Source organism: Centruroides vittatus, unplaced genomic scaffold (genome assembly GCF_030686945.1).
Source record: "Centruroides vittatus isolate TY-2023 unplaced genomic scaffold, ASM3068694v2 scaffold_490, whole genome shotgun sequence".
NCBI lineage: Eukaryota > Metazoa > Arthropoda > Arachnida > Scorpiones > Buthidae > Centruroides > Centruroides vittatus.
Window position 1 is genome coordinate 1,386,367 of NW_027122711.1, and position 18,753 is coordinate 1,405,119.

General features: G+C 22.2%; 1 protein-coding gene across 1 annotated transcript in view; it reads right to left on the reverse strand.

Moving 5' to 3' along the window:
• Positions 1-18,753, reverse strand: part of LOC136989381 (zwei Ig domain protein zig-8-like) — a 95,122-nt gene that overhangs the window by 35,116 nt on the left and 41,253 nt on the right. Inside the window, exon 2 of the mRNA XM_067287502.1 lies at positions 13,565-13,779. Within this exon, the coding sequence (XP_067143603.1) occupies positions 13,565-13,779 (215 nt within the window). The remainder of the gene's footprint in view (positions 1-13,564; positions 13,780-18,753) is intronic.

Sequence of the window (18,753 nt, forward strand, 5' to 3'; positions counted from 1 at the left end):
AGCGAATTTATTTATATATATATTAATATAGTAATAATAATATGATAAGAAGTAAATGTATAATCTAGAAACGTAGTAATGTTTCGAGCCAAGTGTTACTTGGCTCGAAACATTATAGATTTTCTACTTATAGATTTACTACAATAACAAAACTTATCAATGCTACTAAATTATTCCAGAAATAAATTCGATTTTGTTAGCAGTTCAACCGGTTTAGTTTGATTTAATGGAATATGGCAACGTAAAACATGGGCGATTTACCAAAGGAATGTCTCTCGGAAAGATATTCTATGGGAAAATAACCTCTAATAAAGTAATAGATACGCAAGAAAACCCACGTGGCCAACTCGTTAGAGAGACATGAACCCACGACCTTGAACGAACGAATCTTGACCACGAACCCGAAACCACAGCCACGGGTAGTTCATCGGTGTTCAGTGTTTTTATCCACTCGGCTACTGGGCAGTTCAACCGGAACTACAATTTCTCTGATTAATGTCACGTATTTGAACATAACACTTTAATAATTAAAAATGAAACTAAGATGTGACTAAATTAAATATTCAATAACAAAACATAGAAACTACTTATCCAACAAGACACCATTTTCTTTCTATAAAGTTTTTGCATCATTCGATGATTGTAGTTTCCAATTTTCACTATAGGATGGAGCGCCCTACTCGAGATACATGTTTATGAATAATAAAAAAAAAACCTACAAAATTGTTTTTTAAATTAAATTTTTAAACTTTTCCAAAGATTTGCTAACAATCAAAATTTCTTATACCTTATCGATTTTGAATTATTCATGCTTTTTTCTTCAATTTTTTGACATTGCTGTGGATAATGTGAATTTACTTTTTATTCATTCTAATAAAAATGCTTTAATTAATTATGAAATTTTGTTTAAAATTTTTTTAAAAAGCAAATTACTTATTATTAGACATGAAAATTTTCAATAACAAAAGCGTTTTACAGAAATTTGGATTAAAAAAAACAATAATTTAATGGATTTAACATCTTTAATGCATTATAATAATACAAAATGCGTGTTTCATACACAGTTATTTTGCATGAAACACAGAAAGTTAAGCCAGTGGTTTCATCATCATCCCGAATATGCAGTACTCGTAGGATCCAAAAGTTCGGGGACTCGGCGTATAGTTTTACAATGCCTCCTGTGATGCTGCTTTTTACCTCATTTGATGATTCAAAATGACGTCAAAACGATCTCAGGCAGTTTGTGACGAATAGATTCGCCGAAATGCCTCATCTTATGTCCAGATATGTGGTGTTTGGGTGGTCCATGAGCCGTCATTAACCGGCCAGAGGTCGTTTTGACGTCATTTTGAGTCATCAAATGAGGTAAAAGCATTACGGGTGATTGAAAAAGATGGTTTACAGCAATGCTTCTAGAAGCTGTACGAGCACTAGGAAAAGTATATCGTCGTCTAAGGGATTCTTCTGAAAGTGGTTGTGCCTCGCTGATTTAAGCTATTCAAGATAAAGTACTGCTGTATATGCCAAGTCCTCGAACTTTTTGGATTTTACTACGTATATGCTTTTATGGAAATTTAAGTTTTAAATTTCTCAAAAATACATGAAATATGATATAAAAGACGAAAAGAAAAATGCAAAATTACTAAATAAAATAAATTTACACTAGTTCTGAAATTCCTCGTAAATACAGAAAGAAAACTATGTATGAACTATGATGTATGAAAAACTGTATGGAATATGGTATATGAAAAAATATGTATTTCATCTATACAAATGGTTGGTTATGGTTGAAATATTATAACATACCAAATATATACAGCATAGTTTTTAATCTTTATAAATAAAATACTCGACTTTCTATTTGATTAGGCTAGCAGAAATACGTTTTGCTAGCACAATTGAAAAGATTTTCTCTCTTAAGTATCTCATTAAAGAGTAATTATATGCAAAATATGTACTTGCATATATCATATAATTACTCTTAAGTAAAGAGTGAATATATTTTTTGCCAAATACTTGATGTGTCTTTGAATATTATGCTATATTTAATACCATAATTATATTGAAATGTGTGCCAAGTATTTAACTCAAGATATATTTTCACTCTTCAATTAATTATTTAAGAATTAAGTTTAAGTGCGAAAGATATTTTTGGCATATTATTTACGTATATTTGGCATGATATTCTAATTTAACTGTTTTATATGTTGGTATTTTTGCATGATCACATATAGTTTTTATTTATTTTTCCCCCTTGAAAATTTTAAGATCATGTCTCAATTTTATACGCAAGGTGGTCATAATTAAAGCTTCCCTATTCAGCGCACTCAGTAGATGTAACCAATAAGCGGGTTGACACCAAAATTTGTATACAGACTATGCAAAGGATGCGGAAGAGATTTCGCAAAAAATTCAATTTAGTTCAAAAACTTTCACTAGGGGCACTTTGGTGTGTATGGTTTGGAATATGGTTTATCATGGAAATGTTGCAACTTTGGCAGACTTTGGAAGATCATATTACAATGCACGTGCGAAGCATGACTAGAGGGAACAATTGAGGTCAGCTGAAGAACACACTGTTCATGGCTTTCAAATTTTACACTTGTACAATGGGGCACGCAATGAGCAACATTTCTTATATCAGCAAATGGCTCTACAGAACACATCTCTCTTGCTGGACGAATAACTACGTTTTTATTGTTTTGTTTCGCGTATTTTCCTGTAAAGCGCTCCCTAGCGGAAAATTTTGAACTAATTCCTTTTTATGTAAAATCTTTTTCCGCATCCTTTTCACAGTCTGTAAACAAATTTTGGTGTCAATTTGCTTATTGGTTACAGCTACAGAATGCTTTGAAATATGGAAACTTTAATCATGGTCAACGTGTATTTTTAATATTACGTTTAAGATAAAGTAACTTAAAAGAAAATAACAGATAATAAATTAAAAACGAAATGATTTAAATTCATTAAAAATTACCTTTTTCTGCACTTAAAAATTTATTACTACTAGAAAATAGTTTTGTTTTACATACAGCGTATCAAAAATTAATAAAATATCTGAAAACTATATTTAATTATTAAACGTTTATTCTATTTTTATTAAGATACAATATACTTGCATTCAAAAACACAAACATTTTAAATTAATTAGTTTAAAAGCTTTGAAAATAAATTTTAAGAATGAAATTTGATGATTTCTTAACGTTAAACTTTTATTAATTTTAAATTAATAAAGCGTTGTCATTTAATAAATTAATATTTCCTTACGTTAGCATCATTTATATAATTTAGATGTGGTGTAAATTAAATACTTAAGTTCATTAATCTCCATAATCTAGATAATATGTTAGGATTTATTCTCTATCAGTTTATATTTATGCCTAAGATATCTCGAGTTTCTGACTACAGACTGAATATTTCCTACATGTTTACTTTAGGGAATTACATTACCTATACTTTTAGAGGTTTCTGTTACAAAACCACTATCGGCCTGTATACAACGACAACATGGGACGTTGCAATTCTAGAAAATAAAATTTACATCGAAGTAATATATGGCATTATAAATCAATACATATTTTTAAATATATATAAATATTTAGATGGATCTTCACATTATCTATTCAAGAATATGCTGATAAACTATTATCATTATTATTTACATGAAATATTGCTCGAAACCCAATAAATGCTAATTTTTGAAAAGAAATTCTCATGTAAAATATCGCCTCGTATTAATCTAGTCTAATTGATTTTTCTTACTTATGTTTGAAAAATTAATTTTAATATTATTTACAAGTCCAATAAGATTTTAAAGATTCATTAGTCTTGGTGTTTACGTAAGGGACCGTACATTAATTACGTGTACAGATTTTGAGCCACTCGTAATCGCTTCCCTCTATGTTGTGTACAATAATCCCTCCCCTCTTAAACTGTACGCGAAATTAATGTACTGCTCCTATTTGATTATAATTAAATATTGAAAAATAATTGGTTAAAACATTTAATGATGTATTTTATCAATTATAAAATCATCAAATCCAAAACCACATTCTATCTTCTTTGTTGCTAACAATCAATTAAAAACAGTAAAACCATAAAGATGATTAAAACAATAATCCTGTAGATTATAAAATAATATTAAAAGTTATATTAAAAACATTAAATATATAATATTTTAAAAATGTGTCTTCCTAATAATTCTTGAGTAAATATTTTCACACTGTACAATCGAACTTCCAAATAACGACCACCTCCCAACAACGACCATTTTTTATATTCTCGTCAGTGGCCGTTGTTCAGAGATTTATTTGACTGTATATGCATTTTTTATTATACATAATTATATAATACATATTTATTATATATTGTAATAATATAATATATATAATAAATATAAACTTTGCTACAGACAATGTTCTATTAACGTGTAATATTTTTTGATTATGTTTTAATTTTCAATTACTAAGATATAGAATTAAACTGATAATCTGAGTGGAAAAATATTTAAAATTCTTAGTAATTTTATTTAAATTTTTTAAATTTAATTTTGTATACTTTAAATTATTTTATATTTTTCATTACATTTTAACTATAAACAAAAAGTATTCTCTTCCGATATCAATTATTATAGATGTTTACGTTATAAAAATCAGTTGCAGTATTTCACTATCCACTATTAAATCATACTTTTAAGTTTTTTTCTTTATGAAATTGGCTTATTTAAACCATAAAAAGTTCAAATAAAGCCTTAAAGTGGATAGCAAAAAATATATATTTTTCCTGTTTTTTAGATATTTATTTTATCTCAGCTTCATCGTCATTCCATTGATTCCTTCTTTCTACGGTTTTTCTTAGACATGAAAATATATTTCCAGATTATCCGGATTAGCCAATCCTGAAAAACCTTAGATATTATTGAGCTTACTTTTCAATGGTTCAATGATGTGTTATTGAGCTAAAGTTTTTTCAAAAAGTTTGTTTATGACTTTCTATTGCTTCATAAAAGAAAAGTAAATAAATAACTGACGATGTAAAATAACTTAAGCTTATATTATATACCAACAATTTTATTAAACATAATTAAAATGCGCATAAAAAGATGTTTATTAATTAATAAATGTAAGGCTTATAAATTAATGGAGTAGTATTTAATACTAAATTCTTAGAAAATGTTTAGTTTATTAAAATTATTCAGAAGTTATTAAGGAAAGATGGAAGAAACATGTACAGTAAGTTCAGTAATTCTACCAGATGAATGTATATCTGAAAATAGAAAATGACTTTCTGTATTTTAATATTTATATATTTTGTAACTAATCATTAAAATGAAGAAAATGAAAAATATTACAAAGATATATGTACACAAAACCATTATAAAGATTTGTTCATTACTGATATTGAAAGATAATACATGACCCAGTATAGAAATATGTTGGTTACTGATATTATTGATATTACAGACTCTACATTATTTTCATTTTTTAAAATAAGTTTTTTTTTTATTTTATATTAACGTCTTTCACATATAATAAGATATTTTTCAATTCCACATTCGTAAGAAATTTTTAAAATTTTTCTAAATCATTTTCCTGTAGTTGTTAAATTCTTGATTATGAATTTGCCTATTTTGGTCTATTTTATGATTCAGAAATTATATTCGGAATATTCGGAATATTAGTTTATATTTTAGATTACGGTCAATTTATTGGTTCATAATGAGAATATATGGAGTGTACTTTCTAGTCTCTTTTATTGCTGAAACAATTCTGAATCTTATGTTTTTTAAATTCATTTATAAGCGAATAAACAGAAGATATGATGCAAATGTCACTAAGAAGAAAACACGATGAAAATTTGTTTTATTTTGTATACATATGGATGAGTTTATGTATCTATGAGCATAGATTATCTAATTGCGGATTGTTTCTTGTAACAAACCAATACCAATTTTTCCACAATAATAATTCTTTATTATGTCGTCACACAGCAAAAATGAATACACCCTTCCTGATCTTTATCTTATTCTCTTCTTTCCTTTCCAAAATCTCATCAAAGGCGAAAGCCTGGTTCATAGATAGATATGGCTCCAGTTGATTGAAAGCATTAACATGTTTACAATTTTTATATAATAATTAAAATTAGAAGCAATGTAATGTACGTTAATGTATTATATAGGGAATAGAGTTTCTCAAGGATATTATTATCATAATTCTACAAACATATTACATGCAAATAAACATTATCACGTGTTACGTCGTATAGTGTCCATATACCTAAATGCCTTAATGTGCATAAATTCATTTGACTAAATTAATTAAAGCATTTAAGTACATAAAACCTTACGAATAAGACAATTTACTATACAATATAATTAGGAACGAACCTGGAATAATATTATAATTATAGCATGGATAATAATAAAGTGATATTCATATTAATCAACATATACAAATATGACTCCTTAGGTGACATAAATTATGTAATTAATTATATGTTGAAAAATTGCAACGTAAAATGAATAATATGGATTTAAAAGTTATTATTTTTTTATATATATATTTAGTAAAAATGTTTTTTAATTTAAAATTTCAAGTAAACTTAAAATGTAAAGTAACGATTTAGTTAATGATTGCTATACACTTTGTGCTGCATATTTAAAATAAAATATATCAATTAATAAGGGAAATATAACTAAAAATTGAGTTGTTTAAATACTATTATAAGGCAATTTAACAATATTTCTGAAATAATTAATTATTATTAATTTTTTCAAATGTTTCTAAATCATCAACTTGTCATCTAAATTTTTTTCTAATGTTATTTTCTCCACTTAAATTAATAAAGAAAAAAAGTCATTATATAAATAGCAGATATATTTTACCTAAATTTTCCATAAGAACGTTATAATAATCATCATTTTTTACTTAATAACATTTAAATCTTTTCCATTATTATTATATTTTAATTTATATTTACTAGAAATAATATACAGTACATATTTGTTTTTTATACTTTTGTAATAGTTTTTCCTTCTTGAATTTCCAATATTTTTTAGATTCCAATATTGAAACAATTTATTGATCAATCCAAAAATGTTAGAAGAATGTAATATACTGGTTACAGAAGTTTCTATCTATCATCAATTTAATTTCATTTAAGAATATTGACAGTAATTTGATATTTATTAATTATCTCAATTAATAAATTTTGCTATTTTATATTTATATAAATCTATTGACATAATAGATTTATGACATTCAATACATAAACTTTCGTTTGTAGGAATTTAAATCAGGAGATAATTCACATAATGAATGACATGGAATAATTAAATTCATATTTTTTAATTCTAATTTAACATATTTAATTAATGAATTATTGAGTTATTCATCATTAAATTCTTATTATATATTTGAAAATTGAAATATTATTATTGTATTGCCATTAAAAATAATAATAATAATAAAATTTCTCAAAAAATAAAACAAAAAAAAAGTAAAATATGGTTAAGTTTTTAACAGTGAATAGAAAAAGATTATGAAAATCTTATATTTTTAAATTTAAATTTTATATTAAAATTTAATTTAAAATTCAAATTAAAAATTAATTTTAAAAAGACAGCAGAAAAAAACTTTCTTTTATTGAATATAATTCGAATTGTATAATTTTCGAATTTATTTTAAAAAATTTTTCGTATAAAATGTCAATCAAATTCACTTTTTAAAATTTGTTACACAAGAACTTTGATTTTATCGATTTCAACACTCAATAATAATAAATCAAGTAAGCAAAATTATAGAAAAAAAACCTCATTTTATATACTCAACTCAATAATCTTCAACTTTGCTTTCCTTTTTTGTTTCAAATTAAAATTTAAGAAAATTCAATTAGTTTACTTCCAAATTCCACAATTGATGATGAACCTCATTATCTTAAGAATCTGAGAATAGTTCTTGAGAATAATTTACTGTAAGTTATATTATTTAAGTTTATAAAAATAGAGTGAGTCCCACAAAGCCGTTTAAATAGCTTATTCGTTTAATTGTTATTAAAGTTAGAATTTATTTTCTCATTTTTCTCTATCACTAATATGAATATGAAATACTTCTTTGGCTTTTTTGCAATATTTTTAAGACCTAATAATTATAGAAATGTCAATGTTATAACCTTAATAAACTAAAATTAACTTTATTTATTTATAAAATTTCGGAACAATTTATTAATTGTTTAACTTAAAATTGCTCAAAGAAGATCACACTGCAATGTTTCATAATAGAAAAATCTCAACTTTTCTAACTAAAATCTTTCACTGAAATCATTTTTTTCAGCTTATAAATGTTTAAAATTTCATTAACAACTTTGAAATATATATATATACACTCAATATTTTGCTTATAAAATATATACTTAAAATTCTAAATTCTTTCTGAATATTTCTGACAATATTTATTATCCAAAATTTAACTGCACAGTAAATTAATTTTATACTATAATATCTTTAATCAATATTTAAATATTTACATAGATTTAATATTTTAAAAAATAATAAGAATGAAAACATTGATAATTAAGTTAAAAATATAACCTTAGAACAAACATCAAATCAGAAAATAGTACATTAAAAAAATTTAGGAATGTAAAGAAAGCAAATATTTTTAAATATGATTTATTAATTAATTATTAAGTAAACAAAATTTTAAAATTTATTTTGAATTAATAAAATTCAATTTAATATTTTTAAAATATAAATCATTAGTTATTCCCTGATGAGGCTATTCAAATGTATATCTTATTTATTTTAATGAAATGTATGTATATATATATTTTATTTTTTTATAGGAAAAAAATTAAACATTAAACTTAAAATTCTCTAGTGTAAATAACTTAGCGAAATATTTTTGATTAAATATTCAAAATTGTTAAAAAATAATAAGTATATATTAATTTTATAAATGGTTTTAGGAAGTGAGTGAGTTTAACTATTGATTATCTTTCAATGATTACTGAAAATAAATTGTAATTTCCTGTGTCTTCACAGAAATTAATTTTTTTTTTTGTATATCGATTTTCTTCTTTTCACCATTTACTTAACTTACTTAAAGAGAGAAATACATCTAAAAACAGGCGCAAAACAGATTGCATATATTTAAATTCCAAATCATTTGTTCATATCAAAATACTAAAAGTTGCAATCATTTTTTTTATAAACGAAAAAAATATATATATATCCTGAAAGATTAACACGTGATAATATATATATATATATATATATAATGATTACTTCGTAAGATTAATACTAATTATATAAATTAAATTTACAGTTTAAATTTTTAAAAATTAATCTATAACGTAATAATTAAATTATATAAATTTAATTAAATTTATTTATTATTCAATTTTCGTCGGTGGTGTAACTATGATATATTTTAAACTAAGGTAGGAAAATGTGTATATTTTACTTGAATAATTTTAAAAGAAAAATTTTTTAGTGATTGGAGAAGAAAAGAAGAAATTTAATGCAATTCTTTATGATGATAGACTTAATTTAATTTTCGATTGCATTCTTATCATTATTTCCTTTCTAATTTACCAATTGGCAAGAACAAGTTGCCATTCTAAATAATTCTTCAATTAAATTTTATCCTTTTCACACTAAGTTTCTATTTTATCAGTTAATAAATTCTTGCAATGTCACTTGTTGTTAATCACAAAATCTCTGAAGACTCCAGTTAAAGTTTCGACACTTTTCTTTATCTTATCCATTTTTCAATGAATTTTCCTTGCATGAAGTAATTTATAAATTATTAAATATTTTCTCAATCAGAATAGAAATATAGTTTTAAAATTCATTATATACTTAATAAATAAATACACATTGAATTTTATAAATTATATAATAATTATATTGGCATTTAAAACAAAAAATTATATATTTATTTTATATATTTATTTTATAATATGAATATGTATAATTTATTTATATTTATAAATTAAATTTTAAAATATATATATATAATTATTCATTCTATTTCAGATAAAATATATAAATTTAATTCTGAAAAGGTAATTAATTATATAAATAGAATAAACAAATTTCTAAGTTTAAAATATAAATAAAGAAAAGAATTATAATAAAATAACAAAATTGTATTAATTTTAGTTTAATTAATTTTAAAATGAATTTATATTTAAATTGAAAATTCGATAGAGTTAAATTAATTTAAAGAATTTTAATAAATAAATGAAAAGAAATGAATAAATCCTTTGTATAAATTAGGCTATTGGAAATTTGTTAATGAGTCGTTGAATTGAAATGTTGTGTGCAACTTGTATATAAACTTTTCCTGTCCATGTCTTTTAATTCTTATTCTTCTAATTTGTATGCATCATCTCACAAACCTTTTAGTTTCTGTTGATGCATTTTCACTTTACTTCAACCAAGACTTACATTTAATAAGTTCAGTTCTATACATGTCTGTTTACTGAATTATTATTATTATTATTATTATTATCAAAACATAAGACTAAATAAAATGTAACATCTGTTTTAAGTTATTATTCCCTTCAGAAAATACTTTTAAGTGTTAATAAGTTAGAAAAGTTAATAAATAAAAATAATATAATATAATAATATCATCAACTATTTATCTATATATTTAAATAAATAATTAATAAATATGATTGATAAAAAATCATTTTTATTTATTAATAAATAAAAATTAATAATATTAAAAGATTTATTAAAATATTAAATTTATTATTATTAAGATTTATTATTAGACTGATCATATATATTTATTTTATATTTATTATTCTTAAAGCTTCTATAAAATATATAAATAAACAAATAATTTATTTTTAGATATATAATTTTTAACTTTTATTCTACAAAACAATATGCACAATCAATAATATTAAATATATAATTTTGAGTACAATTTTTTATTAATATACCTTATAAAATCTATATAAAACCATGTAAATATTTAAACAGGAAGATATATAATTGAAAATTTGAATTTAAATATATTTATTTTATTTGTTGTCTTAAGATTTCAATTCAGAAATATATATATATTATATATTATATAAATAATTTAGATTTGAATCATATATATATTTAAAGTTATTATTATTGATTTTTATAAATTTATAAACTAAATTTCATCTTTTCATCTTTATAAATATTTTCTATTATTTTAAAATTGTAATAATTTATTTTAATGTAAAATATATTTTTGAATATTTGTTATTTTCAAGCATTTAAATCACAATTTTTATTTTAAAAAATATTAATAAAAAAAATTTAAGCAGTTTTGTAATGTAATAGTTGTTAAGGAGGTGATAAATTTTTTTTTTTTTTATTAAAGTAATTTAATTCTTCAAAGTTGCTGCTACTATACTTTGATATCACTGTACTTATTGTAACACGAACATTTTTAATTATTTTTTTTTACTAATATAAATAGATTCTATAGTAGCTCTCTTGTCACTCAAGAATAAACAAAAAACCATTTGCAATTTGTCATAGATGTCAACAAATGTATCAAATGAACTAACTTGTTATAAGTGATACTGCGTGTTTAAATGACAGCCCTAATATACTTTAGTTAATGAAAAATTTAATTTAATAAGAATTAAAAACGTTTCGAAATTTTATGAAGAATTTATCTAGCAAGCTTACAGAAGAATATACAAAATTTATTTCTTTTTTTAAAATAAATTATTCAGTATTATAGAATTGAATATTTTAAGTATTTATATTTTATGCTAATTAATATTATATATTTTAATATTTATTACATTATTTTCAAGATGGTAACATAAAAGTAAGTCTTAAAGTAATTTCTTCCATTTAAACTATAAAAAAAAAAAATCCATTTTATCAACAGTAGTAGCTTTTTTATCAAAGTTTCATTAAAAGTAACTCTCATTTGACCATTATTTTATGAATTATTAAACTCTCATACTCTGAAAAATCCATAAATTCTTTTATAGTTAAAAAGTGTCTCAATCCAGATGACATTAAAGAAGAAAAGTGAGGCTTATATAATAATAAGAACAAAGCATCTAGACAGAATCGAAAAGATACTACCTAAATCCTATAAAACCATCTTGAACAGATGGGTTAACTCTATAAAATGGAAGAACAAAACATGAACAAATATTTTTTCAATTCTGACAATCTTGAAATTTTTATCAGAAACCAATAAATGAAACTTTCTAAAAATAACAAGTATGATGAATTCTCTTTAAAAACAAGTAATATCAAATATGTAAAAATAAATACAAGATATTAAATATACTATTTACTAATATTTTAGAAAATTAAAAAAAAAATTAAAGAAGTTTTATAAAAGTTTTGATGAAAAGAAAATTATTATTATTATTTTTTTCAAGATATTCACTTAGAGGATCATCTAGAAAGATTACTCGGAAGTTAACCTAAGAATGTCAGAGGAAAGAAGCTCAGGATAGAATGATTTTAAAATACTAGGGATTTAACAACCATGAAAATGCAGAATAAAAATAAAAAAAAAACAAAGAAAGTCCAGTTGAAGTAAGAAAAAAAAATAACACAGGATATGACTATTCAACGTCCTGAATGGAATTCTGCAAGTTAAGTTTTTAATGAGTAATTAATTTTAAGTTGCCACGACTTATATTTTTCATGATAATTTAACGTGAAGAATTAAGTTAGATAATTCTGAAATGTGTTGTTTATCTTGACGTATTGCATAAATATATACGTAGGTTGTACTGTTCTTCTTAAACTTTGTTTAGTATTGGGATTAAATTGCTCTTTAAATTAGGGGGAAAAAACAAGAGTTCAATGCTCTGTTCGTAGAATAAATAGTCTGTATGTTGTACAATATAAGTACAAATTTTTTGATAAATAAAAAGGAAATTTTCGTTTATATTTTAAAGAGATAAAGAATAAATATATAGAAAAATCTGATGTATGTAACGCCTAAAATTTTATATAAAGAATAAATCGAAATAAAATGTTTTCAATTCCATAAAAATCCAGAAATTATTCGATTACAGTTGCAAAATTGGCGCTATTTTTTTATGACGTAACATATGTTTTCGCGTCACTTTCGACGACTTGAACGCCATCTTACATATTTTTTTAAAAAAATGAATTATTGAAATATTTTTCCATTTATTAATAAATTTCGTATATAAATATCTGTGTTAAAAATCTGTTACAGATAAATTTGAATGTATATATTTAAGATTTACAAGAAAGTCGAGTTGAACTGCAATTGATGTATGAAAATCGATGACACGATAAGGGTTTTAAAAATTGCGTAGTTTAATGATATTACAAGAATGTAGAATGCTTTGAAATATTTTAATTAAAAATTACTATTTTTGTAAGGAAATTCTCTTAAGGTTACTTCATTTAAAGATATTTAAGGGTATAAGTTTAGTATGTCAAGACGTCTTGTTAATTAAATGTAATTTAATTGGTAGTTTTCTTTGTGTTGTTGGCGCTGATTATTTTTTTTATAAAGGTGTGCATTTATTTTTGCTGAAATTTAAAAAATTTACTCACTGTTCTATCACCGAGACTTCCAACGATGCAGTGAAGATACGCAGTTTGTCCTACTTGTGCTGTAACGTTTCGGATCGAACTGGGTTCCACAACATGTGTTCTGCTTCTGAATTGAATGTGTTTTGGAATAGGAGGAACTATCCTTGGCAGTTTTTCTTGGCCCATTGATGGATTTTGAAGTATTGAAGGTATTTTCAAACTGTGACTGATGACACCTAAATGATTAATATTAAGCTTATAAATTTTTTTCACTATATAAATTTTCGAAATACGAAGTATATATAAATCTAAAATATATTTTATTTTTTGAAAAATACTCATTACTTGGCAAAAAAATAAAAAAAAAATTTTTTTATGGGTGCAAAGCGTTCTATAAAATTGGCATTTTGCTGCTATTTCTAGAATAGAAAACGTTTCAAATCTCTGATGCAAAAGATAGGATATAAAAGTATTTATTTGGAATTTTTATCACATTGGCTTCACAATCTACTGACAACTATAGGTCACCGACCTATAGTCTCACAAGAGGAAACTACAATGCACAGCCTTGTCTAAAGAAACTAAACTGCAATGGAAAGAATTCAACTTCTTGTGGTGGATTAAACTTCAAGCTTTCTGCAATACATATATAGGTAATAAAATTTTTATTTTTATATTCTTGAATAAAATTCCGTAAATTTTTATATTGATATACTAAAATTGTAAATTTTCTCTGTATTTTAAAATAAATTAAAGCAAAAATTGCCGAATAATTTTCGGCAAATTTTGCTATTAAATTTTTTTAAGATTGTAATAAAATTTTGTTAAGATTTAATTATACAGTTAAATAAATATAATTTGTTTTAAATTTTTATTAATTTATTATATATATATATATATATATATTTATTTATTTAAATCTCAATATTCAATGTGAAACAAATTCAAGTTTCAGTTTAAAGTATTGAGTAAAGCTTTTATGTATTTAAAGGTATATAAAAGATAATTTAATTTATTATTTATAATATAATAACTAATATTATATATATATATATATATATATTTATCACAGAATTTTATCTTCCAATAATCAATATACTTTGGAAACATCAAATGTGTGCCAAACAGACAATTGCAAAAGATAACACTTAATGTTATTGGATTTCTGGTTTTAATGTATGTACCTTAAAAGTTATTTATTTAATTTCCAAGAAAATTGTGTTTACTAAGAAAACATAATAAAAATATCAATTAAGTTAAACATTAAACTGTCAAAGATGGGGAGAATACATACAAGACACTAAGAGAAAATACATTTAAAATAGAACCACTGCCGAGATTTTTATGTGAAAATTTATTTATTCAATAGAAACTATTATGTAAAAAGTGAACTTTTTTAGTCATTTTATCTATTCAATTCGGGATTTTAAGTTGATGAAACTATTTAAATGAGTAATACAATACATATACAATACAGTAATACAATAAATTAAATCAGGTAATGGCAGTGTTTTAAAATATATATATATATATATATATATTATTTTTTTTATTGATTAAATTATTCTCTTGTTTCACAACTTATTTAAAATTATATTAAAATTACAGGATAATATATTTTTTAAATATTTATAAATTAATAAATTTCTAAATAACTTTATAACCGTATAGAAATATATAAAATATTATTATTTTATATAAGTATTAATTTATATATTTAAAAAATAACCAAATAGAAATTTTTATAAAAATAAAAACAGTTAAATATATATATATAAACTTTTTAATTAAATGTTTCATTCAGAAACATTTATTACATTTAATTAAAGTAATTTAATGAAAATAATTACGTTATTTATAGCTTTAATAAAATTATAAAATGGTTATTGTATGATTGTTATTATTTTTTCAAAATTCTTACTCTATAGAATTTCTTTTAGTTAGATGTTTATTTTTAATGATAAATATATATATATATATATATATATATATTATAAATAATATAATATTTACTTTAACTTTTTTCCTTTAATAACGACTCAGTTTAAAAATATTTTTTTACTTATATTTTCAATTAAAAATACTTTGATTCGTGGAAGATGTTTGTTGTTTTAACATATAAAATTTTTATATAGAATAAAGTAACTTTTATAATGAAAAATATCTATTATTAGTTTTGTAAACATATCATAATATTTATCTTATTTAGTATATTAAAATTTATTTTTCTTGAGTTTATGGGATTTATAATAGAAAAATAGTTAGTTCAATCATTTTAATATATACACAAAATGTTTATTGTTTTCAGACTTTTAATAAATTCTCTTATATATATATATAATGTAAGAGACAGGTTATATAGATTTTTTAAAAATAAAAATAGAAAAGTTACTTTAAAATACCACTAATATATATATATTTTTTTGAAGTATAAACTGTAAATTTTTAATAATCATTTATTAATCTATAAAAAATTATTTAATAACATACTTTATTACATAGAAAAATCATTGACTCTCTTGACTATCTCTCTCTATATATGTAAATATTTACATAAAGAAATATTTTTTTATTATAATATAAGAATTATAAATTATGTAAGGAACCGCAGATAGTTTCATTTGAAAACAGCTGCACTAGATAGCATCTGCTCTATAAAAAATTCAAAAGGAAATTTTATAGAAAGAAAAAAAAAGTTGTTTACTTAGCTCACAAATTTATTATCTTGTTCTAGTACGAAATTCAGGGTAAACAGAAACACACACTGATCTCACAATTCCCCAAAGAATCAGAGAAATAGTTACAGCTTTCCCCTCTACCTAATTTATTATAATTAAGGAAAGACATAAAGGAGAAGCAAATAGATGGAATAGATACTGAAGATGAACGATACCTGAACTCAATATTACTATGTTTTAAACTCCAAAAAGTATAATTATATAATAATATACAATGAATGAAGTAAATGAAATCCGTTTAATTTTATCTTATTTTTTCTTTTAATCATTATTTTTAAAGCTTAACACAGATTAATTATAGTAATAAAATATTTAAAAATTCACTTATAATTATTTTATTCTTTTAATATTTAATTTATGTAATATTTTAATTTTCAGTCTTTACATACAGTATTTTAATACCACACATTTAAATTATATCATCGGTATACTTTGTGTTTATTTGTATACATAGAATCATAGAGTAAAAATGATTAATATATAAGGTTTTTTTTTCGTTTTCAGTAGTTGTGCTTAAAATACTTCATTTTCAGTAATTATACTTAAAATAGTTTATCTTCGGTAATTAAACTTAAAATAGTTCGTTTACAATAACTGTACTTAAAAAACATTTACAATAATTGTGTTATGCTTAAAATAGTTCGTTATCAGTAATTGTGTTCAAGATGGTGTTCACTTACAACTGTTGAAAAATTAATAATTAATTTATAATAATTGTGTCCAAAATATTTTAGATCAATAACTACGTAATAAATGTAAGTTCGAAACCGATTTATTTTCAATATATGTCTATTCAAAACAGAATAAATTTTTTCGTTAAAACAACGAATTCTATTTTTAGAAAGTTTGAAATCGAAGACAATAAATACATATTTTAATAATCTATAACGATAAAAACGTTCAACAAATGGTTATTATTATCGATTTTTTCATTAGGTAATGATATTTAGATTTGCTTTTTTATTTACAGTAAAATCTCAAGGGATGTTTCCACTTCATGAAAATTTAACTCTCAATTTTTTATGGCTAAGTGATAAAAAATACACCAGTAAAAAAAAATGGGGACGATTTTCACATGTGATGTTCTTTCAACTTTATTGTGAGATAAAATAGCGGTACAGTTGTCATTGATCTTGCCGGTGGCATTTATAAAATAGACGTATAATGGGACAACGGTAAGTACATAGATACCTTTTAATATTTTCTTTATAAAATGCTGTAAGTAATTACGTTGAAAATCTTTACATTTTCTCCATTGTGAGCTAAATAATAATCATGTACTTGGTTGATACTCAGTGATACTAATGAATGCTCATATATTCTATTGAAATATTAAATATTTTACATTATAAATTATGAATACTGTATATAATCTTTGATTTAATATTATAAGGTAAAATATATATAAAATTAAATGATTTAATTATATATATAACTTATATTTTTATATATATTCCAGTGATTTAAACGAAAAATAAATAAACAAATTTTTTTAAAAAATTTAATTTATTTTAATATATAAATATAAGATATTTAAAATTAAATTAGCTTAATATTTTATGATAGATCTAATATTTATAATTAAACGAATTTAAATTGAAAATTAACTGAATAAAATTGTGTTAATTTTCGTTAGTGTAAACATGATAAGAATTAATAATATAGTGTGAAAGTAAAAACGGCAATTAAAATTTTACGATGATAAAAATTAATTTTAAACTTTTATAAAAGTAAATCCCACTTAAGGACGGAATAAATCTTACCAAACTACATATTAGATTAATATAATTCATCTTTGTGAGAAACAATGTTAAGTTATACCTCTCTTCATTAACACGCCTGTTTAGTACACGTTGGAAACTAAGCTTTTGGAATTAGATAAAATCACGTAATGTAATTGTACTGCTTGCAGGATTAAGATTTCTATAATTATAAACACTAATTTTACCGAATCACTTACTGAATTTCTCTATATATTTCTATAAATTAAAATTAAAATTTATTTAATTTATATACATTTGAAAGTGTCGATTAAAATGCATACAAGCGTTATGTATTGTTCTTTATTACTTAAACTTTATTATATCTTTTATAATAATATTTATTTTAATATAAATTTAATTAAGTAATTGTTAATATAGTGATCTTCTGATTTAAATTTGTACATTGTTACTATTATTTTAAATAGCTTAATTTTTAGTTAAAAATTATTAATTTTGCTATTGTTTATATATATATAAATTTTTGATATATTTTCACAATTAACGAGAAATTATTAAAAGAAAGAATAATAATGGAAATTTATTAATAGTTTTAACGAGCTTCATCGAAATTTATCTTATGCATAAAATAAAAATAAGTTTATCAATATTTAATAATTGCTTTGTAACAAAGTGAACAAATTTAAAATATATTTGATCATCACTTCTTTTCCTTTACATCAAGCTAAGGGTCAAACTATGAGAAAATATA